General features: G+C 40.1%; 1 protein-coding gene across 3 annotated transcripts in view; it reads right to left on the reverse strand.

Annotated features, from left to right (window-relative positions):
* The window catches only part of CACNA2D1 (calcium voltage-gated channel auxiliary subunit alpha2delta 1), a 520,381-nt gene that overhangs the window by 63,815 nt on the left and 430,633 nt on the right, over positions 1 to 25,933 (reverse strand). For all 3 annotated transcript variants that reach the window (XM_033958928.1, XM_033958927.1, XM_033958929.1), the window contains 4 exons: positions 25,408 to 25,469; positions 20,128 to 20,204; positions 12,996 to 13,056; positions 9,071 to 9,168 (listed from right to left, as the gene is read on the reverse strand). In XM_033958928.1, the coding sequence (XP_033814819.1) occupies positions 9,071 to 9,168; positions 12,996 to 13,056; positions 20,128 to 20,204; positions 25,408 to 25,469 (298 nt within the window). The remainder of the gene's footprint in view (positions 1 to 9,070; positions 9,169 to 12,995; positions 13,057 to 20,127; positions 20,205 to 25,407; positions 25,470 to 25,933) is intronic.

Raw genomic sequence — 25,933 nt, forward strand, 5'->3', positions numbered from 1 at the left:
ATTTCCAGCTTTCCTCCCTCCTCCCCTTTTCTGTCCCACTCTCCTTTTATTTCCTCTCTTTCCCCATGATTTATTATTTGTACACAGATGGTCTAGTGGAGGGGGGGGGGGTGTCTGTTGGGGCAGGAGTGTTGTCCATTCACTGCTGCCGATGGCTGCAGCTGCATACAATATTGTAAAAATGGTCAAGGGTTCCATGAGTGATAGCAGGACTGAAAAAACACCGATACTCAACGCTAACAAGAATTAAAGAAATTAAAGAAATATTAGTGATAGGTACCCTCAGTGCGCAGGTTCAGCGTCGAGAGCGAGCGCCAATGGTTCATGCGAAAAAGTAGAGGCTAACAAGCCAAGATTGATCTGAGCCATCTATTTAGATACTGTGGTTCATAAGAAGGATGGGGGACTAATCACTACCGTCCACAGAAAACACATACTTACATTACTCTAGTTGTCATCCTGCTCGCTTAAAACAATCGTTGCCTATCAGCCAGTTTTTGAGGATCCGCCGGATTTGTACCACCTTGGCAGACTTCAAACGTCAGGCTAAAATTTTGAGGCTCAGGGGTACCCTGACTGGACAATCAAACGGGCTTATCTTTGTGCCCGGTAGGCCAATCCTGATCTTTTATTGACTTCCACGCAGAGACCCAAAACTGTTCGCCAGGTCTGTGTGGTATCGTTTTTTGACCAAGCTCATCAGGTGGCCAATATTATCAAAAGACACTGGCATATATTGGACTGTCATGAGGTCTTCAAGGATTCTCCCCTTTTCCCACCCTAGAAATCTAAAGAATCTTTTAACAGCAGCTGTTCCTCGGGTGAACAGCACAGGTGGACATAAGGCATGTGGGCACTGCATGATGTGCAGTACCACCCTGACGATTTCAAGCTGGCAACATCCTCAGACTCAGAGGCATTATCAGTTAAGGAGTTTTACAAACTGTGATTCCCAATGGGTTATCTATGTGATCATGTGCCCCTGTAAGTTAATCTATGTGGGTCGCACCAGTAGAAAAATCAGAATTAGATTGTCTGAACATAAAAGCAGGATTCAGACCGCAATAGGATCTGTCCCACTTGTACCCCACTGTCTGGAGAAGAACCATAGTTATTGTGATCTTTCTTGGTTCGTGCTTCAACAGATTCCTAATGACTTTCGGGGTGATAAGATGGCTCAGATCAATCTTGGAGAACAGTTCTGGATTTTCCATCTACAATGTGTTTCACCATACGGATTGAATGACAGCATTGAATGGAACACTATTGTTTAGTGTGCTACGCCTTCGGGCTGTGATTGGTCCATGACGTCATTTCTGATGGCTTTTAAGGCGCGCTTGCGTCGCCCCCCCCCCGCTAGCTCCTCCCTTTTTCCAGCCAGTCTTGAGGTCCGCTTTTGATTTTTTAATCATGGGTTCCTGAGGAAGGGACGTTGTTCCCGAAACCAGGCTTGGTTGAACCTGGTTCTGCGGTGTTCCATCTGTCTTGTTCCCGCTCCCTTGGACGTCGGATGAAGATTCACTGAAGCTAAGTTGCTTTTTTGATTTTTTGGGGAGTTGGCTGGGGGGTTCCCTGAGTGATTAGAGTTCGTGATTTCACCATATTTCACCTGTGTTCATTGTGCACCATTTTTTTGGTGATAATGTTATTTGATTTAAAACACACCCTTGGTACCCTATGATGGCTTGTTAGCCTCTACCTTTTCGCATGAAGCGTTGGAGCTCGCTCTCATCGCTGAACCTGCGCACTGAGGGTAACCATCACTAATATTTCTTTAATTCTTGTTAGCGTTGAGTATCGGTGTTTTTTCAGTCCTGCAATCACTCACGGAACCCTTGACCATTATTGCCTTGTTGTTGGGTTCTTTTAAGTTTCTGTGGCAATTTTCCTTTTTTTGAAGTTAGTCGTGGCATACAATATTGTGGCATATCCATCAATAAAGTGACTTTTTCGAACAATGCACCCTTGGTTGATCTTTTGACATCCTGCCCTCATGACTCCCTCGTTGTGTGGTTGCAACCTTTCACCATAGTCTCACAGAACTAGTGCAACTCCTAGTGGTACTGAAAAATTACAGTGAATGGACATTGCTCCTGCCTCAATTGACCCCAGGGATTCAAGAAAACCTGGTGGGAGGGTGTGGCCACAAAGAGGGCCTTTCTCTTTTCTTTTACGTTTATTGCTTGAAAACTGCCTCAAATTCAAATAAATAAATGAATGAATGAGGCCATCGCCTATGATTGACAAATGAAACTCTGCTCGTTTTCATTGGTGAATGACAGGAAATGACAGAACAAACATTGTTAACATCGCCTTCGTCATTGCTAATGCCTACCCCATCCCTAGTGGCAATCTGTCATTCAAATGCACCTTTAGAGAATAGTACTGAAGTGATTTACTACCTCTTACCCTGGGTGTCTGGACACCCACAAGTGTGACTGGTATAAGAAGTGGGAGCCCAGTTATAGAGTTACCTCCACTGTGCTTACGACGTGTTATTTTTTGCTGTTAACGTGCAGGAAGAACAAATCCTACTTCATTTTAGTAAAACAGCCCAAAAAAGACACAAAGAGAAAGAAAGAAAAACAACAACAAACCAACAACCATGAAAAGGAAAAGTAGAAAACACAAACGGGACCCATTTATTTATCCTCAAGTATTAATAGGGCAAATGAATAAAGATACACAATTATTACTATAAAAATTAACAGAAAATAAAGACATCTTTATTTGTTGACTGGTGTCTAAAAAAACAAAGCAACTTCACTTAAACAATCCCAGACATTTACTAGGAAATTTCAGGGAAAATGTGGCCCCCCACCATATAAACTGGACATTTCGACTGGAAAAAAGACTTCCTAGGCCTGGAAATATCAGGGACAAGAGCAATCTGCTCCCCAAAATAAGAGACCTTTTTCTTGGCAAATATAATTTAAAAGCAGAGTTTTTCCTATCACAGAATAAAAAGTACTAAGAATGTTGTATAAAATGAGATGGTATCGTGAAAGAACTGTAAGAAAGCTGTCAGATGTAAATGATCCAACTCCCCCTTCTAGGTCCCTTAGGAAGATAATAGAGATCGGCATAAACTAACACGTCTCTCGTATATTTCCTGGCTTAAGTGGTTCCAGGGCTAGCAATAAATGGGTTATAGGAAACTTTAAGAATCTCAGATTTCTTGATCTTATCAAATTCTCCTTTAGCTTGCCATGAAATATCAAGCTATCTTTAACATTAGCCGATTCATCCACTTATATGGAAGACATCTGAGTCTCAGCTTTTCCAGCTTCACAGGCTCATCAGAAAGGAGTGATTCAATGCCCGCAGAGAGCTCGCATGGCCTGGGTCAAACCACCCTTCGGTGATCAGGTACTTATTTTGCACCTGGGGCAATGGAGGTTTTGGAATCTGCAGTGGGAATTAAACACAGTTCCCAAGAATCTCCTGAGAGGGTGGTGCAGTGGTTAAAGCTCCAGCCTCAGCACCCTGCGGTTGTGGGGGTCAAACCTACACTGCTCCTTGTGACCCCTGGCAAGTCACTTAATCCCCCCAGTTGCCCCAGGTACATTAGATAGCTTGTGAGCCTACCAGGACAGGGAGGGAAAAATGCTTGAGTACCTGAATAAATCCATGTAAACCATTCTGAGCTCCCCTGGGAGAACAGTATAGAAAATTGGGCTTACCAAAGGGGCCACATCGGGAGAAAGGCATCAATCCCACAATGCCAGCAATCAGTAGGAAATATGTAGTTCAACCGTCTGAACTATACTGAGTTTACTAAGCTGCATTAGAAGAGAGGAAACTCACAATTTGAGGAAGTTCTCCAAGTAAACATATAAAACCATCAGTCCCCAGAGTGTTGCATTGATCTTTTCCTTTCTACATAGACTCAACCAACAACGAAAACCATTCCTCACACATCAGATGCTCCTAAGTGGATCCAATGGACATTTTCCTTTGGGCACAAGGTTGCATGATCACAGAAAGGGAAAGGGATTGGGTCTTATATACCGCTTTTTTTTTTAGTTATGCAGCCACAAAGTGACTTGTCCAGGGTCACAAAAAGCAGCAGGGGTTTGAACCTACAACCTCAGGGTGCTGAGGCTGTAGCTCTAACCACTAAGCCATACTCTCCTCAAAAGTTCCAGGATATATCTAGAGGGCTGAGGATGTTGAACAGCATTAGCTGGAGATGCCAAGACTAGCTCACATGTCTCAAGAAAATGACATGGTGACAAAATTCATCACTGTTCCCGTCCCCGCGGACAAAGGTGGGAAACCATCTCCATGTCATTCTTTAAGGAGAGAAGGAAGTATCAGAGTATGAATGGGCCCAGCCACTGACCCTCAAGCCTTGCATTGAAGAATGCTGGTGTAGAAGGACTGAGGTTGAGATGGACACTAAAGAATGACACGGGATGGTTTCCAGCCACCAACCCTCAAGCCTTGCATTGAAGAATGTTGGTGTAGAAGGACTGAGGTTGAGATGGACATTAAAGAATGACACGGGTGGTTTCCAGCCACCGACCCTCAAGCCTTGCATTGAAGAATGCTGGTGTAGAAGGACTGAGTTTGAGATAGACGCTAAAGAATGACACGGGATGGTTTCCAGCCACTGTCCCTCAAGCCTTGCATTGAAGAATGCTGGTGTAGAAGGACTGAGGTTGGGTAGACACTAAAGAATGACACGGGATGGTTTCCAGCCACCGACCCTCAAGCCTTGCATTGAAGAATGCTGGTGTAGAAGGACTGAGGTTGAGGTAGATGCTAAAGAACGACACAGGATCATTTCACGCGGTTATCTGCAGGGACAGGAACGGTGATGAATTTTGTCACCATGTCATTCTCTACCTACTCTAGCAGCAGACCCCTCTACAGCACAGCTCCTTCCATAGGATAAGTCAAGTCTTATTTCTGTCTCTGACCTAACTTTATATGCTAAACTACCTATACAATGTTGTCCCTACACAACTCAGGGGCTTTATTGAATTATCCCGATGACTTTGAAAAAATAAAATTCAAAATATGATATATAAAGAAAAAAGGAAAGTTAAAACAAACCTATAATTTGTAACATAATGTAATTATTGATATGAAGGTTGTGAGATAGGGGACCATATTTTGTTAATGAATATTTGTCAGCTTTCCATTCATATTTACGAACCATTGAAATGTTGAAAGACTGCACTGATTTCCAATTTGAAAGGATCATTTTAAAAGTTAAATAAGAACATAAGAAATGCCTGCACCGGATCAGACCTGGGGTCCATCTAGTCCGGCGATCCACACACGCGGAGGCTCAGCCAGGCACACCCTGGCGAATACACTAGTCACTCGTATCCCTCAAGCCGTTTATTTACTGTTGATCTAGAGAGTCAGTAATATCAAGTATAATTGGTGATGTTATATGAAGTATTAATTAAATATATTTCCAAATTTGAGACCAAAATTTAAATATAATGGTACATGAATATAACATATGATTTAAATTCTATAATTTTGTACTACAAAGCCAACATAAATTAGTATAAGATAGGTCAACTCTATGTAACTTACTTGGGGGTCCATACCACTTTATGGAATAACAACTATATAGATTACTTTAAGATGGAGTACTGTGTCCAGCACTGGTCACTGTACATGAAGAAGGACACGGTACTACTCGAAAGGGTCAAGAGAAGAGCGACTAAGATGGTTAAGGGGCTGGAGGAGCTGCCGTACAGTGAAAGATTAGAGAAACTGGGCCTTTTCTTCCTCGAACTGTGGAGATTGAGAGGGGACATGATTGAAACATTCAAGATACTGAAGGGGATAGACTTAGTAGATAAGGACAGGTTGTTCACCCTCTCCAAGGTAGGGAAAAGGAGAGGGCACTCTCTAAAGTTAAAAGGGGATAGATTCTGTACGAACGTAAGGAAGTTCTTCTTCACCCAGAGAGTGGTAGAAAACTGGAATGCTCTTCCGGAGTCTATCATAGGGGAAAATACCCTCCAGGGATTCAAGACAAAGTTAAACAAGTTCCTGCTGAACCGGAACGTACGCAGGTAGGGCTGGTCTCACTTAGGGCGCTGGTCTTTGACCAAAGGGCCGCCACGTGAACGGACTGCTGGGCACGATGGATCACTGGTCTGACCCAGCAGTGGAAATTCTTATGTTCTTAGATAAGGGCTAAGTTTAGATTTTTTTTAAAAGTCCAATTGTCATCTGAGCCCTTCCATATGGTGTTTGAGGACCATAATGATTTGTTTCCCTAACAGGCTATCATTTGAATTTACATCTATATACATATCCATATTACTGTTCACTATGGTTTATATTACATGTTATATTGCTTAATACCACAAAAGTTTCAATAAATAAAATTGAAATAAAAAAAAAAAAAATTCAAAATATATTAAAAACAATCAGGTCAACATTAGTAGTGGTGGCAATTGGATTTTGTTATTTCTATCCACTGAAGAGATAATTTGAATATATACTTCTAACCTCTGGAGCTTGATTAGCACACAGAGCAGGGCCTTAATGAACTGTGCAACATTTTACATTTATGCTAAACAGTCTTTTTACGCATGTTGACCTTTACTGCCACAGTATGGAAACAAATCACACTGTCTTCTTAGGCTTCTGCATTTGACGTCATGATTGTTGCTGCTGTCCGGGTCTCGCCACGTCTGAGTAGGTGGAACCGACGTTTCAGCCATCATGCCGTGGCTTTCTTCAGCATGATGGCTAAACCATTGGATCTACCAACCTAGATGCGGTGAGACTCGGACAAATGCAACAGTCAATCACACAGTCTTTCATTGATTACTTCAGTAACATCATTATTGTTGATTTGGAACAATTTACCATTGCCGTTTGAGATTACTAGAGAGCAGAGAAAAAAACACTTTTATTTATCTGGCACTGCCTTAATAACATTTCAGTATGTTCATGTTTTTAACACACAATGATGGAATCATGAGGATGAGATGTCAAGTGATCAGCCAAGGGCGTAAGGTTCAAAAGTCACTTTATTGATAAGTATGCCACAAGGGCTCATAGACTCGACACTGGCAGTGTTTTGGCGTCTGTACCTTTATCAAGAGTCTGTCTTGAATGTCGGACACAATGGGTGAAACGCTGGTACGAAGTTGTTGAGAGCAGTAAAGGAAGCTCCGCTTTGGACACCAGTTCCTTTACTGCTCTCACCGACATCGTACCAGCGTTTCACCCATTGTGTCCGACATTCAAGACAGACTCTTGATAAAGGCACAGATACCGAAACACTGCCAGTGTTGAGTCTATGAGCCCTTGTGGCATACTTATCAATAAAGTGACTTTTGAACCATACACCCTTGGCTGATCACTTGACATCTCATCCTCACGACTCCATCGTTGTGTGCTTTTCTCTCGTCGTTGAGGCCAGTCCTTGGCTTCCGATTCAGTGTCTTCATGTTTTTAACACCATCAAAATTACAATGGTTGCCTTGGAAATTATAGCACTCATTTTCCCAAATCAAAATATGTACTTGCCCAATGCAAACTGCTACATAATTTGTGTTTCTGCATATTTTCAAATATTATATAATCAGTGATTCAGTGAAGGGCCACCTATTTGGAGTCTGTACTATTCAGGGTAATATTTAGCCCATAAGTCATCTACAGAACTGGTGTAAAAGCTTCGGTTAAATGGTGGTCTTTATTATCTCATATGAAACATATTTCCTAAATGTCCACACTGTCATTGTTTACTGTTTGTTCTTACAATTTGTAATTTTTGTTATTATGGTTCTTATTTCTTCTATGAACGTTTTGCCTAGACTGCTTAAAACCATGAGTGAATTCTAGAATTCTGTAATGTACATGACTGTCCAGACTCCGCCCAGCTATAAACGACACCATATTGCAGCGCAAACCTGGAGTCTTGGTATTTACACGCATATGCATGCACTTAGGAGCTATTTATGCATTTTCTGGGTTCCTAAATATCACAGAATTAAGCCCTCAAGGGAGAATTTGTCACTTGTGGAATGTGCTCAGCATTATTCCCATGGCCCTAGAGCATCAGGCTGTAAACCACGGTCCGATACTCCTGGGTCTGCAGATCTGAGTCTCATAAGGCTCCTCCTCCACACAAGACCTGCACACCAACTTAAGTGCCCCCCCACCCCCGCCATACACACACTCAAGGCCTTCTCATTCCCCACAGGGGCTATCTTAAAAAAATCATTGGTGGTCTAATGGGGTCCAAATGGGGTCGTCAACAGGAGCGATGTCAAGTTGCTCCTGCCTTGTCCTGTACCAGCTTCAAAATGACGTAACTATCACTATCATATTTTCATAAAAGAAAATATTTCCTTATATAGAGATGTGGCCTTAGCATGCTAAAGGTTATATTTCCATATATCTAATTATGAATACTAGGGTGGTATTTTGAAGAAAGGGCATCGCTCCTTCTAAAACCCTCCTGAACCCCCAATGGGGGTGGGGGGTGTTGGGGGGTTGGTGAGCCTTGTTTGGTTGGGGGTTAAATTGGCAGAGGGCCAGATCAAGAGCACTGGGCCACAGCGTTGTGGCTCAATGTTCCCAGCTGGTAGAATAATTCCAGCCAAAAAGCTGGAGTTATTTTATTGTAATTTTTGGGCCCTAATGCGTTACAGTATTTGCATAGTAATGATATGCAAAACATACATTTGCTTATTACGTATCTTATTACTGTGTAACCTGCTGTGATTTAATTATCAGTGTGGTATTTTTATTCAAACAGTGTTAATGCAACTTAAAGCCCTAATGCAGCCTGATGAATCCTCCCTCCCCCTCCAAATAGCCAGAGTTAAGGGCAGGGCACAAGTAACCTTAACATTATTCATTTAGAAGCAAAATTCAGACATCAAAAATATAAATATGTGAATTAACCCTTATGAAATCTGAGCTCACGGAAGGATAAATTTAAATACTTTCAACACTTGAATAAAAATTAAAGAAACGGAATGAAATGCAATAAAATGCTGTAACTCTGGTACAGTTTTAAATAACTCTATTTATAATTTTTAGCAGAAAGGTTAAGAAATCAAGCTTCAATACTTACATGAGTTGCTGTTTGGAGTTTTTTTATCAATATAATCATTAAAATTTAAGAGGAATTCTGTGTTGTTATCAGAGAGTTTTAAGTCTTTACAATACTCCCTGTTAAAGAAGAAACAAACTCACTGAGTTTCTGAACAGTCCAGGGCAAAGGTGATGTCATGGCCTGAGGATATTAAAGGGTTAACATTATACCTATGCACACAGAAAAGAAGTGAGCAGGTCTGAGCAAACTGCTAGATTTTCAAAGCGAGAGTGCATCCAAACATCTGCCAGTTTGCATCACTTTTTCCCTAAAATGACAGGAAAAACCCTGAGATTTCAGATTTTGTCATTAATAATGGACACTCTGTGAAGTACACATCCTTTCAGTCATGGTACGTACTATTTTGGCAAAGACTGTGTATTAGTCGCAAAGAGGGCAAACTATTTGCAAAGATGTTGCAGTCTTTTGGAAAAAGGGCCAACTCTCTCCTGATTATGCATTTGCAATGGTTTATAGCCGTGTGCACTAACTGTGCAGGTCCACATACTCTGTCAAATGGGATGCTGATCTAGATGGACCATTGGTCTGACCCAGGATGGCTCTTCTTATGTTCACATAGATTATATGGGGGAAGCCGCTATTTGCCCTGGAATCAGAAGCATGCAATGTTGCTACTTTGAGATTCTACTTAGAATCTTGTTATTCTTTGAGATTCTGCATAGAATCTTGATACTATTTCAGAGTACGGAATCTCGCTAATCTTTGAGGTTCTAGAATGTTGCTATCATTTGGGTTTCTGCCAGGTACTCTTTTTACGTTTAGCGTTGCTAGGCATCTGCGTAGATGTGATTCTGGTGCCCTGTTGCCCTTGTGGCACCTACTTTTTTCTTTTAATTGGTTTTTAATTGGGTTTTTTTTAAAGCGTGGTCAATTGCCATGCCATTAATAGCCAATTAAAACCATTAACTTAGCGCCAGTAGAGCGCCTACTGGCATCTTCCTTACAGCACTGTTTTTAGAATCTGGGCCAAAATGCTCAAGCATCCTATGCTAAATTTGACATCACCACGTGGGTGGGTCTGGGAGCAACGAGTAGAGTCCTTTGTGCTAATTAGTTAGCTCAACCCCATTGCCACATGTTAACCGATTAGCGTGTGGTCACCATGTGAGTCCTTACTGCCTCAAAATAGTCCATTAATTGATCTAAGGTGAATTAGACAACTTTTACCACATAAGTATTTGGACCAGAAATCCAGACAAAGTTAACCACTTAATATTTCCTGGTCAGAGCTGGCTGAACAAATAAACCATATGAGGTAGTTTTATAAATGTAAATCTGTTATATTATGACCCTCTGTTTGAAAGTATTGACAGCATTTCAGTTAACTTTTTATGCGTTTCCAGTGTTTGATGAATATGAGAGTGAGTTTTATTCAGATAATTGGGGTATTATCCAGATTGATTCCAACTGATTTTACCTCATACAACAAGAGTTTGCCTATCCAAACATTGAACAAGGGCGTCATAAGATTATTTTATAGTTATTAAGTATATACAAAACACAGTAAGCAAATGTCTGAGTTGGAGCTCATTATATGCTTCAAAGGCTTTTTTTAAATCTATATATATAAAATCGGAGGTATGTATGTGTGTATTTATGTATGTGCCGCGATCACGCAAAAACGGCTTGACCGATTTGAACAAAACTTGGTATACAGATCCCTCACTACCTGGGGTGATATGTTCTGGGGGTCTCGCGGCCCACCTGCACACGTGGGCGGAGCTACAAATAGAACATCAGATGTCACCCATTCATGTCAATGGAAAAAATGTAAAAAGCTGCCATTCTCACAGTAATTCAAAAACGGCTTGACCGATTTGAACAAAACTTGGTATGCAGATCCCTCACTACCTGGGGTGATATGTTCTGGGGGTCTCGCGGCCCACCTGCACACGAGGGCGGAGCTACAAACAGAACATCAGATTTCACCCATTCATGTCAATGGAAAAAATGTAAAAAGCTGCCATTCTCACAGTAATTCAAAAACGGCTTGACCGATTTGAACGAAACTTGGTATGCAGATCCCTCACTACCTGGGGTGATATGTTCTGGGGGTCTTGTGGCCCACCTGCACACATGGGCGGAGCTACAAACAGATAATCAGATTTCTCCCATTCATGTCAATGGAAAAAATGTAAAAAGCTGCCATTCTCACAGTAATTCAAAACCGGCTTGACCGATTTGAACGAAACTTGGTATGCAGATCCCTCACTACCTGGGGTGATATGTTCTGGGGTCTCGCGGCCCACCTGCACACGTGGGCGGAGCTACAAACAGATAATCAGATTTCTCCCATTCATGTCAATGGAAAAAATGTAAAAAGCTGCCATTCTCACAGTAATTCCAACTACCTGGGTTGATATGTTCTGGGGGTCTCGCGGCCCACCTGCACACGTGGGCGGAGCTACAAACAGAAGATCAGATTTCACCCATTCATGTCAATGGAACAAATGTAAAAAGCTGCCATTCTCTCAGTAATTCAAAAACAGCTTGACCGATTTGAACAAAACTTGGTATGCAGATCCCTCACTACCTGGGGTGATATGTTCTGGGGGTCTCGCGGCCCACCTGCACACGTGGGCAGAGCAACAAACAGAAAATCTGATTTCACCCATTCATGTCAATGGAAAAATTGTAAAAAGCTGCCATTCTCACAGTAATTCCAACTACCTGGGGTGATATGTTCTGGGGGTCTCGCGGCCCGCCAGCACACGTGGGCGGAGCTACAAACATAACATCAGATTTCACCCATTCATGTCAATGGAAAAAATGTAAAAAGCTGCCATTCTCACAGTAATTCCAACTACCTGGGTTGATATGTTCTGGGGGTCTCGCGGCCCACCTGCACACATGGGCGGAGCTACAAACAGAAGATCAGATTTCACCCATTCATGTCAATGGAACAAATGTAAAAAGCTGCCATTCTCTCAGTAATTCAAAAACAGCTTGACCGATTTGAACAAAACTTGGTATGCAGATCCCTCACTACCTGGGGTGATATGTTCTGGGGGTCTCGCGGCCCACCTGCACACGTGGGCGGAGCTACAAACAGAAAATGAGATTTCACCCATTCACGTCAATGGAAAGGATGTAAAAAGCTGCCATTCTCACAGTAATTCCAACTATAAAACACTTTCTATGACACTATAACCACTAGGGACATCGTTTCTATTCTACCACGGACACCATACATATAGAGTTTGTATGTTCTAACTGTGTTTGTAACTGTTTCCTTCATGCACCCCAGTTCATAATGTTATTACATTACATGAGTACTCACATATGCTGAACTAGGAACACAGGTTCCATTCTGAACCGGGAAATACTGCATGGAGTTTCTTTTCAACCTGAGTTTCCACATATTGAGTTGTTTAAATCAATACTGAAACTTTTGGATGCCACTTATTCCAACAGATCTTCCTTTTCAGTTTAAGAGATTGCAAATTCCAGTGAGACTTGCATTCTCTATCACAATCAACAAATCACAGGGACAGACTATTACATACTGTGGAGTGGATTTAAGATCCCCCTGTTTTTCCCATGGACAACTCTATGTTGCTTGCTCAAGGGTGGGTTCACCCAAGAATTTATATGTTCTTGCTCCTGGAGGTGAAACTAAAAATGTTGTTTATAATCAAGTTTTGTGTTAGTTGTATTGTATTCATTTTGTCAAATATTTCACATTATCATTTGAATATTGTACTTTTTATAAAGCTGTTAAAAAATAATTTCATTCACCACTATAAAGTATCTTTATTTGAATCCATTTACAGTGTTATTGCTATAATTAAATACCCGTGCAACGCCGGGTCATCAGCTAGTAACATTATATAAAGATTATACTGTGTCTAAAAAGACCAGTTATAGTAGAGACTTGACCAACCTTGGAGCTATAAAAGTGTATCCAGTTTCAGGAAAATGATCAAACTTCAGAGTTTCTGTATCTGCAGGAATTAAGAAATTGTGCATCAGTTAAAGAGTTTGCATTTATATTTAAATAATATAATATAGAACCAAGTCCATTCTGACTTAACAAAATTATAAAAGAAGAAAAGAAAATCTATAAAACTAATCTACAGTAGGGTCTTGAATTGTTATTGATTTCTATATAATAATGTTCCAATGAACAAGATATTTGCATCTGTGGGACAATTTTCAAAGCTACAAATTCTATGTGTGGCTAATTATAAAAATAAACTTGTTAGGTTCGGTAAACTCAAACCAGTTGGATCCTATGAAATGTTCAAATTTGAGGTCAGAAGATACCTTGTAAGGAAGCCTGAAACACCTTTGCTCTAGGCTCTGTACAGTATTTGCATTAGAGGGTTTTATTAGATGGGGTAAAGGCCATAAATAATCAGAGAACCTGACCCTATGGAAACAGCGTCTCAAAGACAAGGACGGTTTTAGAAAGACTTTCTCCGTCCCCACCCCTACTGATCATAGAAACAGAACACATAATAATAATACAGTAATTTATATCGAAATGGAGGTTAAATACAATCAAAATAATTAAGGTGATGCCTTTTTTTGACCAGCATCCTTTTGACTAAATTTTAGGAACTCTTAGGTTCTTATCAGGTCAAAACTGAATGAGGTAATAATTCATACTATTCTGCATGATAGCTTTGGCTCCTGCTGCTTTCACCACTAAAGAGGTATTGTGCGAGAGCTTTACTGGTAGGTATTTGCTAAGAAATTGCTTTAAACTTGGGGAAAGGTAGGCTTACAGTTTAATAGGGAACCTCAATGACTAAGTTATTCTGCAGTTTAAGGAATAGGGTGGACTTTTTTTTAGCAATTAAGTTAAAGGAACTATTTTAAAGTTACCATAGTATCAGTGTAGAGCACAGCTAATAGTCACAGGACACCTCAGTTTAGGCGCTAGTCTTTGACATGAGGGCCACCGCGTGAGTGGACTGCTGGGCATGATGGACCACTGGTCTGACCCAGCAGTGGCAATACTTATGTTCCATCCCACCCCCCAAATCCCATCCACCTCTGGCCTGATGTCTTATTTATAGGCCCTTAAACCAATTGGGAAACTAGAAATTTAATTTGGGCTTTTCTGTCAGCCAGTAATTAGCTCTTAGAAATACAGTCAAATTAGGTCCTTAGAAGGGAACCTACTAATAACATTAAAAAAATAATACTAGTAAAAACTTAATACTAACATAGCCTAGCTTATAACTAGCAACCTTAGGAGACTTTAGTTTACATATCCCCACTCCATAACAACTCACCAATAATAAGATGCAGGCAGCAGTCCAGCAACAAGATGGGTGTTAGCCATTCTTTTGCACTGAGTGTCACATGTTTATCTCCCATTTGGTGAGAAGTCATGTATGAGTACTCGGTGCAAAGAGCTCCTAGCACTCAGGAAATGGGTCCAATCTCTGGAGGCTAGAGTAGCAGACTTGAAGGAGCTTAGGCAGACAGAGAAGTTTATAGAGGAGGTCTACAGGGACATAGTAGAGAAGTTCTACATCCAGTCTGGCAACCTCCATGCTGCCATAGAGCAAAAATGATGCTTAAAGGAAGACCACTACTAAGGAGAGGCAAAAAGTTATACTGTAGCCAGGACTTGCCTTTCAGGGGATGCAATATCATCTTGCACTGAGGATGTGTCTTCAGAGGAAAAGGTTAGGACAGTTATTCCAGGAGGAAAAGGTTAGGATAGCCATTGTAGTTGGAGATTCAATCATTATGCAAGTAGATAGTTGGGTGGCTGGTGGATGTAAGGATCACTTGTTCACTTGCCTATCTGGTGCAAAGGTGGAAGAGCTCAAGCATCAGCTAGATAAGATTTTAGACAGAGCTGGGGAGGAGCCAGTGCCTTGTTACATGTGGGTACTAATAACATACCGAAATGTGAAGGGGAGGTTCTGGAAACCAAATTTAGGCTCTTAGGCAGAAAGCTGAACTCCAGAACCTCCAGGGTAGCATTTTCAGAAGTGTTCCCTGTCCTACACGCAGAATCCAACAGATGGTGCACTGATCTCCTCCCATGGTTTTCAGCATCACCACTTTGCTGATAACTCCCAGATCTACCTCACCAAGCCAGATATCTCTATAGGAATCCAGGCCAGAGTCTCATCTTGCCTGTCCAACATTGCTGTCTGGATGTCTCACTGTCATCTAAAATTGAATATGGTTAAGACTGAGGTCCTTATCCTTCTGTCTAAACCCATCTCCCCCTCCCCCCTCCCCATTTCTGTGGACAATACTCTCCTCCTTCCTGTCTTATCAGCTTGCAATCTCAGGGTGATCTTTGACTCCTTCTCTGACCAGATCCAACAAACCGCTACACCCTGTTGCTTCTTCCTCTTTAATATTACCAAAATCTGATCTCTCCTTTTCAAGCACACTACCAAAACCTTTGTCTACATCCTAATCACCTCTTGCTTAGATTACTGCAACTTGCTTCTCTCAGGTCTTTCACTCAGCCATCTCTCTCCCCTTCATACTGTGCAAAATTCTACTGCACGACTTATATTCTGCGAGAGTCACCATATTCACATTACCCCAATCCTCAAGTCACTTCATTGGCTCTCCATCCATTTTCAAATACAGTTTGAACTCCTCTTATTGACCTAAAAGTACATTCACTCTGCAGCCCCTCAATATCTCTCCTCACTTATCTCCTCCTATGCTTCCCCCTGTATACTCCATTCATCCGGTAAGTCTCTCCTAACTATACCCTTCTCCTCCACTGCCAATTCCAGTCTACGTCCCTTCTGTCTTGCTGCACCACATGCCTGGAACAGACTGCCTGAGTCATTACATCAGGATCTACCTGTAGCAGTATTCAAATTCAAGCCCACTTTTTCGAGACTGCTTTCAAGTCCTAACTCCCACTCACCGTATAATTACCTATGTGCAATTGCAAATTTGGATGCAGAGATATAACGTGACCAAATCCTTGTGCTGCCAAACTGGCAATGCCGTTGCTGATTCTATAGTATTTTTATAAGACCCCTGAGGAAGGCGAGTTCATTGAAACATGGATCATGGTGGGTCCTCCTTATTCTATTTCATGCATATTTGGATTTTTCCAATTGATTGAAGAAAAACCTGTATCAAGAACATCTTCTCCACAGCTTCTTTTGAGTTTGGTTTTTTTCTTTGCCCTTAGCAATAGAAGAATCCTTTCATTTAAAAGTAGAATTCCTTAGTCAAATATAGCAAACTAGGCATATATGAAATTTAGCTTTGTACGAGTCCACACTCTTTCTTGGAAGAAGCGTCACCTAAGAAACTGCCTCTCTCACTGGTTAATATACCATGTGACAGGGACTCTGCACAGTGCCGGACAAGCTCCTATATCCTCCACTGAGTATAGGTCTAAGTTTAGAACCCAGGTTAAGTTGCGATGGCCCCTTTAAGAATCTGCTTGGGGCAAAATAATTCAGAGCCCTTTATTCTAGGAAGCTCCCCAGGTGAGTGGGGGAGGAGTAAGAAGGAGCCTGGGGAAAGCCAACACCAATCCGGTGACTGGGAGATGGAAGAATTAAACCTAGAGGACGAAACCTTGGCCGAAGAAAGCTGCCCTGACCTTGCTATGCGGTGGGAGGATTCCTCTTACCCACAACCTGAGGAGGAGGAGCACATGGACTTGAATTTTTGGACGGGTTTGTTTGGTTTTCTGCTTCTTTTTCTGTGCTTTTGCCTGTGTAGTTTTTGCTTTCTCTCAGAACCAGGTCTCGCTTCATTAGAGACACTGTGATAAAGTTGATTACTTACTACAGTCTGATATTGTGGGTGGGAGGAATCCATCATCAGAAAGGCTTTTGCTCTTCCCATACAGGCTGTCAGGCAATTAAGGCTGGTTACCAGCTGCAGCAGGAACTGTGAGAAGAAAGTGTTTTGCTTCTCTTTTGAATTTGAAGAGTGCAAGCTAGAGGGAAAGCACGGAGATACCTGGCCTTTGTTTTTTTGTAAGAAAACAAAAAAAAAAAAAATGGAATGCTCATATTTCGTGTTTTATCTTTCTTTGGGAGAAGGTCCTGTGGTGGAACTATTATTGGACCAGAGTTCTACAGACATTTGAACTGTGGATTGGGCTCAGGTTTGGAGCCAGGGTGAATATGTTCTAACTGGAAAGGTGGGAATTCCTAAGGAAATAATTTTTGGTTTTCTTTTTGCAAATTACTGTTTTGCAATCTGACATGAACTGTGAAACTTTATTAAAGAGAACTTTGCTTTCCTGACATGAGTTTGTTTGTGGATTTTTGAGCCACACTGGCGGGTTAACACATGACCAGCCCAGCATCCTGGCCACAAACATGAAGAGGATTTGTTTTACAGAGAGAAGCTCATATAGAATATGACAATCAGAGCTGCATATCGGGGGGAAAAAATTCATATACACTGGTTACCATTTTGGCATGGATTACATTCTTCCTTTTGATTTTAACTTTCTCTTCTCCAAGATCAAATATTCCTGTCTTGAGGAAAGATTTCATTAGTATTTTTCCACAGGGCCATTTTCATCACAGACAGATTTTAGATGGTGCTTTTTCAGTGCCGGCTTTGGTGTTTTGGATCATTTCATCATAAGATATAAGAATTTAATTATCTGTCTCTTCCAAAAGTGGAAAAGCCTGACTTTTCCTGAAATAATAGGTAGAAACTCCCTGGAAAGCAGATAGAGAGACTTACCATGGCAGAGTTCATAGCTGGAGCCATCAATCTCTTTATCTGCACTCAGAAATGTCTGTGCTTTAGATTCTAGCATAAAGGTTCTAAAGTGATTATATTTTTATTATTATATATACTTCTCTGGGGTGGCTTTAGCTACGAGATTTACAAGTGTCAAAAAGAAATGAAATGATCTGAAGTTGAGTAGTTCATTATGAATAACTTCAAGTTAACTAAAACCACACAGCAAATGCAGTAGTTGATCTTTCTTCTTTCATAAAATATAATGCAGCACAATGAATGCATTTTCTATTCATATGCAAATTTTTCATCGAATGAAAATAAACGACTCAACGTAATTAGAAGTCAGGTGATGTGAGAAAATAAACAATGATTAATGAGTAGGCAGAGGGGAACATGAAGCACAAATGAGGCCTTGGTCTGCAAAGGTGATTGTTGACCATAGGATGAATGATGATGAGGGGATCAAGGAGAATATACAATAGGAATGAAAACATGAAAATGAAAATTACCAAGAGTAGTAACGAGAAGGAAACTGAGCAACAAGAAGATACTTGCCCTTCACTTTGAGCCCTTTGTCTGTGACAATCCATCAAAAACAGAAAGCAGGGAAACAGAAAGAACAGGGTAAAATCATGGGGATCACAGGCTATTTTATTCAACGAACCTCTTGAATAAAATATTGTGCATAGATCAAACGCCCATTTTTAGTACCTAGACTATATATTGCAAACAAAGTACAATTCTAAGATGTTGTCAATGTTTAATAGACTTTCTATATAGATTATATTGACAGTTTCAATAGATGAAGAGAATAGTCTGCCTCACTTTGAAAATCAGTATGCATTCATTGTTTCAATCTGATCAGTAGATGGTGCTGCTGCGCAATAAATCCCATTCCTTTGTAGTACCTGAAGCAACCTCTAGGGCATGTTAGAATTCAACCAAATTTACCCCCATGAAAACAAACACAAACAATAGACCATTGAGCTGATCATTAGATTTATCTTTCCTAGAATTGTTCAAAAATCTTTCTATATAATGAATCTTGAAATACTTTTGAGTATAAGCCCCAACTTGTTGGAATTTCATCAGAATTGAGTAAATAAGATTCAAGCTAGACACAAATGGAATCTGTCTAGTAATAATCTGGATTTTTTAAAAGTCAAGAATGACTTCAATTTACTTCAATCTCCAGTTCCATTAATTTATGAGTTCAGATTTAAATCCAACACTCTAATCTATTTTCAGACCTATGTTTCTTTAAATTAATAGCATCCAACAACCATGTCTTTTTCTTGGAATAAGACTATAATTGTCAGTTTACCTCATTAACATAAAGGGAACATACTGCTTTTCCTTGCTTTCATTGACACCCTATTACCATTATCACCAAAAACGTTCATACATGTTGATCATTTGTTGGCACTGGGTAAGCGTTGTGACTCACAAGATTGATAAAACTGAAAATATACTAACTTAGTTTTAAAAGAAATGCAGACATTATAAGATTGTCAGCTTCATCATGAATAAACTTGAGCAACAGATGATACATCAAAACAATGATTTTAGAAAGGGTAATACACAAAATCAGGGTATGGAAGATACATGCATTCTTTTCAGACAGAATATACGAGGGGGTGCTGAAAAGTTTTCAGCTCAACCAAGAAGAGAATGACATGGATATGGTTCAATCAATGATCTGAAACAATGTTAAAACATAGCATTTTGTATGAGCAAATCAGATAACAATCTTTTCAGCTTCAGAGGCAAAATAACAATCAGAATTTAGGAAGCTGGTTGGTTGGGCTAAGAACTTTTCAGCATCCCCTCGTACTATTTGGGTTTCTGCCAGGTATTTGTAACCTGGATTGGTCACAGTTGGAGTCAGGATACTGGGCTAGATGGGCCATTGGGCCAGAATGAGCCACGTATAGGACAATGAAGCCACTGTAACATCACTGATGAGGTTGACTCTTATTGGTGGAATGAGGCATTATGACATCACAATCTCAGCTCTGGAATGATGCTGAAAAGTTCCCAGCCCAACCAAGAAGACAATGACGTGGATATGGTTCAATCAATGATCTGAAACAATGTCAAAATATAGAATTATATTTCTGCAAAATAATGCTCAAAATTTAGGAAGTGGGTTGGTTGGGCTGAGAACTTTCAGGACCCTCTTGTATTTTAGACATTTCAGATGGATTGGAATCATTGCTACAGATCTTGTTGACATCAAGAAAAAAAATTAAAGAAACTCATTATGAGTTCATATCTGGGAGCCTGAAGATGACATTTAAGATTCATTTTGAGATACTCTAAGAAGGGCAGAAAGTTCCAGTACTACTTACATTTGGCTTGAAGAATTGTCTCATCTAACTTGGCTTTAATATAGTAAAAGCTGTAGGGTGGTAACACCAAAGCCAAACTGCAATTTAAGTAAGGATAACATTTAGTACCATGATCAAGGGGTTGAAAATACATTTCCATTCGAGGTATATAGTCACAGCATGCAAAATAGATTTAATGCCTATTAATCTATGAATCAAATCTACTTTTGTGCATTATAAAATTGTAGCAACTGTTACAATTTTTCCACCATAAGAGGGAAAGTTATCAATGTGGGCCACCATTACAATGTGTTTTGTTAACGCATGCCTATTTTATGCAATGAGATCTAGTAGCAAGAAAATAACACTTCTTAATGAAAGTCCATGTTGATAACGTCCCCCTTAACCCCTGGATTCTCTATTAGTTGCCCAAATTTGGACACGGATCCCAGATTAGCCAATTAAGCTCCATCAATTGATGTTAACAAGCAAAGCGAGGAGTGGCCTAGTGGTAGAGCTGCTGCCTCCGCATCCAGAGGCTATAGGATTGAATCCCAGGGCTTCCCCTAGGTACAAAATAAGTACCTGGGTATATATAAACCACTTTGAACGTATGCAAGTCCCTTTCCCCTCTTAATTGGCTGTCCTAACGTTTTCGGAATACTTAGCTTGTTTAACAGATTAAACATTGCTACTAACTGGCTAAGCCACATCTCTGTCCCAGACCCTTCTTAACACATCAGTTAAGAAATGGCTAATTAGAGCAAGCATTCAGTGATACTGCCCAGTTATACCTATTTGAATATTGGGCCCATGAGCACAAACAGGCATGCAGACGATAGCACTAAGTCTAAAAACACCTGATCTGCGGTTGTGAAACTCTAGAACCTTCTTTAACCATGCCTGCAACTACTACATATGAATTTCTAATATCATGATAACTCAGATGTAATCCTTAACAACTCAAAGAAATGTACAAACTACTCCCTAAATACTTCTAATCTCCGGACAAACCATTTATAATCCGCCTTGAACCGCAAGGTAATGGCAGAATAGAAATCCCTAATGTAATGTATTTACTGATAAAAAAAAGTCCCATTAGGAGTATATATATAGTGGTCTATTAATAGCAAGTAGCAGTAATGATTCCTTCAATTCCTAATAATAAAACTTATAACTAATGAGAAACACACTGCCCTTGATTTAAACACACACTTCAACTAACTAAACCCAGATGCAAATGTGATCACCAAACTTAAAATAGATAAACTGCAGGTGGCATTAGAGTCATCTTCTCCATGATGGTAGCTGGAGGTAAAGTAGATCGAGTCCAGTGGCTGGACATGGAGCCCCTGTGTGGCCTTTGTTATCAGCCATGTCCAGTGAATAACAGCTGTATCATGACAATTAGACAGCACCCTGCCACACCAGCCTCAGATGTTAGCTGAGTCACAGCCCATATTCTTCCTGACTTTATTCTTGATGAAATTCAGTGAACATTGAACACAGATTAAGGTCTGTGATGCATGCATTCAATTGTGACAGAGGCTTTTATAGATTTTCCATTTTTTAAGGTGGGCGGAGCAAACCTGGGTGCCTCACATCTTTAAAAATCTTAATTATCACTGGGTGTGAGAATCAAATGCTGTTGAATCCAAAGCTGAAATCACAATAACAAATATAAGCAAATATATGGACAGCTGTACTACTAACACACGCAAAAACTACAATGGACAGTGGTACATGAATAAGCATCGAGAACAGAGCTTGACGCTTATAAGTATGAATGATGAAACACAGCAATGAGGAAGCAAATTCAATGTGAAGTAAATGGACTAAGCATCCATTTCAACGTCCTTTCTTCAAACGTTTGCTAGTCTCAGGAATGAAGTCATATTGGCTCCATGAACAAAAAAGTTAATTCTGTTGACAAGTAATCTCTTCATCATTCAGAAAGCCATAAAGCGAGAAACGTTGACTAATGTATAGAGAGGAACAAAACCAAAATAGAGAGGAAGTGGGGAAAAATATCCAACTCAATCAATTGCTCAAAAGCTTGACCCCTAGTAGTTCTGAACTTCTCGACTTCGTCAATCAAATTCAATAAGTATACATAGATTGGGGGAAAACGCCTCAGAAGCTTTGAAGGGGAGCTTAAATAGCTCATTAGCTCCCCTCTAACATTCTTTCATGGGCGAAACAACCCCTCAAATGTAGCTTAAAAAATTATAATTTCAAAAAAGCAAGCAACATTTATCTTTGCTTCAAACTGGAGTTAAAACTTCACAATCAAGAGCATGGAAAAGTATTTGTATAAAGATAAGTCCTTCAACACCTTTCTAACTTGCTGTAAGAAAGTACCTCAATAAACTATTCCAGAGACGTGGGCCTAGGGATACAGTATTTGCATAGTGCATTTTTCGCAAATCTGGTACACAAGAGAAGTTCCATCCCCTTTATTATTTTGGTCGCTCTTCTCTGAATCTTTTTTGAGATACGGCAACCAGAGCTGAACACATTACTCAAGGTGAGGTCACGCCATCCATTCCCTAATAATTCCTAGCATCCTGTTTGCTCTTTTGGTTGCTGTCACACATTGAGCAAATTGTTTCAGCATACTGTGCGATGACACCTAAATCTTTTTACTGGATTCTGACCCATGAGGTAGACCCTAGAATCCAATAACTGTGATTTGGATTATTCTTCCCAATGCACATCACTTTGCATTTTTCCACATTAAATTTCATCTGTCATTTGGATGCCCAGACTTCAAAATCCTAAAGTCTTCCTGCAAGTTTTTCAGAGTCTGCATGTGTTTTAACAATTTTGAATAGTTTAGTGTCACCTGCAAATTTAATCACCTCACTTGTTGTTCCAGTTTCCAGATCATTTATGCATATGTTAAATAGCACCGGTCCCAGTACCAATCCTTGTGACACTTCATTATTTACCGTCCTCTATTGAGAAAAATGTACGTTTAATCCTACCTTCTGTTTTCTGTCCAATAACCAATTCCTAATCTACAACTGAACTTTGCCTCCTATTCCATGTCTCTAATTTTCTCAGAAGTCTCTCATGATGAACTTTGTTGAAAGCTTCCTAAAAATCTATATACACTAGATGAACCAGCTCACCTTTATCCATCTCATATCACAGAAAAATCTCACTTTTAAATTTTGAAGGAAATGACTAGAGATTGGCAGAATGATTTCAGAGAGTATATACACTGAAACTCTTTCATCTAATTCCTAGAAGGATTAGCCTCTTCAGCTGATCTCTCAGTAGAGGCTGATGGTAAAATGAAGATAAATACTGTGACTCAAATAAAATGTACTTTACCTCCGAGTATTTTATGACACATTTGCAAGGAAATACTTTTTCACAGAAAGGGTGGTGGATGCCTGGAACGTTTTCCCACAGGGGGTTGTGAAGACAAAAACAGTGACAGAATTCAAGAATGTGTGGGATAAACACAGAGGATTATTATATAGAAAGGATGGACTCCAATTACGAGAGCAAACCTTAAATGACTGGAGTGAGCTTTGATGAAAGCTTCAGAGGTTTGGAAGTAAGACAAATGCCAGGCAGATTTTTAAGGTCCCAGAATTAGGTTTATGGGAGTTGGATTAACATAAGAATATAAGAACATAAGCAATGCCTCCACTGGGTCAGACCTGAGGTCCATCGTGCCCAGCAGTCTGCTCACGTAGCAGCTCAACAGATCCAGGACCTGCGCAGTAGCCCCCTATCTATACCCCTCTATCCCTTTCTTCAGCAGGAAATTGTCCAATCCTTTCTTGAACTCCAGTACCATACTCTGTCCTATTACGTCCTCTGGAAGCGCATTCCAGGTGTCCACCACACGCTGGGTAAAGAAAAACTTCCTAGCATTTGTTTTGAATCTATTCCCTTCCAATTTTTCCGAATGCCCTCTTGTTCTTATATGTTTTGAAAGTTTGAAGAATCTATCCCTCTCTACTTTCTCTATGCCCTTCATGATCTTGAAGGTCTCTATCATGTCTCCTCTGAGTCTCCGCTTTTCCAGGGAGAAGAGCCCCAGCCTCTCCAATCTTTCAGTGTATGAAAGGTTTTCCATGCCCTTAATCATTCGTGTCGCTCTCCTCTGGACCCTCTCAAGTATTGCCATATCCTTCTTAAGGTACGGTGACCAATACTTAACACAGTACTCCAGGTGCGGTTTGAAGCAACAAAGGCAACTGGGCATATAAAGCACGTTTATATGCTTTCTTAATAGTCTTGTTGGGATATCCACACTTAGCCTGCAATTTAAATTCTGTGATAACTGAATATAAATGTCACAAGCTCAGAAATTGTCCAATGGGGAGACTGGCACACAGATGTAAGAGCCAGAGGTTGTGGTAAGTGCGCATAGCGTAGCATGGAATATTGCTAGTCCTTGGGTTTTAGCCAGGTATTTGTGACCTGGACTGGCCACTGTGAGAACAGGCTTAATGGACCATAGGTCTGATACAGTAAGGCTATTCTTATGTTCTTATGTTTGGGATGAAAGCTAGTGTCCTGCAGTAAATTATTCTGATCAGTTTGTTTGTTTTTTTGCGAAATATGATAGTGTTGAATGAGGACCCTTCCAGTTAGATTTCCAAATCTAAAAAAGATACTTAATAGGCATTGATCATCGATGTAAATTGTAGATAGGATTACAGGAATTTAACCACAATAAATCAACATCTTAAGGCATGGTTCTTTGATCAAACTGTTCATTTATCTACTTATTCATTCACAGTTGTCAGTCACTTCAAAAATAAAATACTCAAAGCAACTTTAAAATATGAAAGGCTACTGAAAAATTCTTAGCCCAACCAACAAAGTTGGGGCAGTTTCCATCAAAGGTTATATACTTAAAGGGGCATAATAAAAAGAAACATCTAAGTCGTCAGTGAAAAATGTCCATTCTCGAAAAATACATCTAGAATATTTTTTAAAATGAAAATCGTCTATCTGGACGTGCAGACTATTGATCATCAACACCGCCAGTACGTCTATCTTTATACCACAATTTTGACCAGATGGACACCCTGTATCCTAATAGTTGATGCAACTCAGACTGTCCTCATCGCATTTAGATGGGGATGCCAGAAAAAAAAATCTAGTTTTGTCTGAATTTGGTTTTAGTTTATGCTCCATCATTCACTAAGCTAAGTTAGGTGTTAAAAAGAAGTTTTAATTAGTGATACAGCATATTACAGAAATATTCTTAGCTTCTAAAATAAAGAAAGACCATGATGACAACATCAAGACAAAGTAGGATGATGTATTTACCCATAATCGGTTCCATTCACAGGAGTCCAGGTGTATGTTCTGTTTCCTTTGTCAATGTATCTCTGGAAAATCATGGCAAACATAATTATTTCTTTTGCTATACAATGCAACCACTGTCGGGAAGTTTATGAAACTCAACTGTACAGTATATTCATTTCCCACTTTGATGAAATTAATGCTTTTTTAATAGTGCAGACCATGTCTCTTTACCAGTGTACAGATGTAGTTTTTAGATCTTTGACACATTTTAATATACACATAATATAATCTTACCCTCCAGTCCTTTTGCACATTGACAAATGTCCTTTTGGATTTCCAGTATTACTCAGTGACTATTGAACCAGGGATGCTAAACAATTGGGTTCAAATTCTCTATAGAGCACTGTAAGTTAGGTGGCAGCAGGATCCCTACCACTGCCTAATTAATTGTTTTAATTGGTGACCAACTGCGTGGTAATTGACCAATTAAAATCTAATTGAAAAATTGTAGGCGCTTGAAAGACGTACAAACAATGGTGTCCAACTT

Source organism: Geotrypetes seraphini, chromosome 9 (genome assembly GCF_902459505.1).
Source record: "Geotrypetes seraphini chromosome 9, aGeoSer1.1, whole genome shotgun sequence".
NCBI lineage: Eukaryota > Metazoa > Chordata > Amphibia > Gymnophiona > Dermophiidae > Geotrypetes > Geotrypetes seraphini.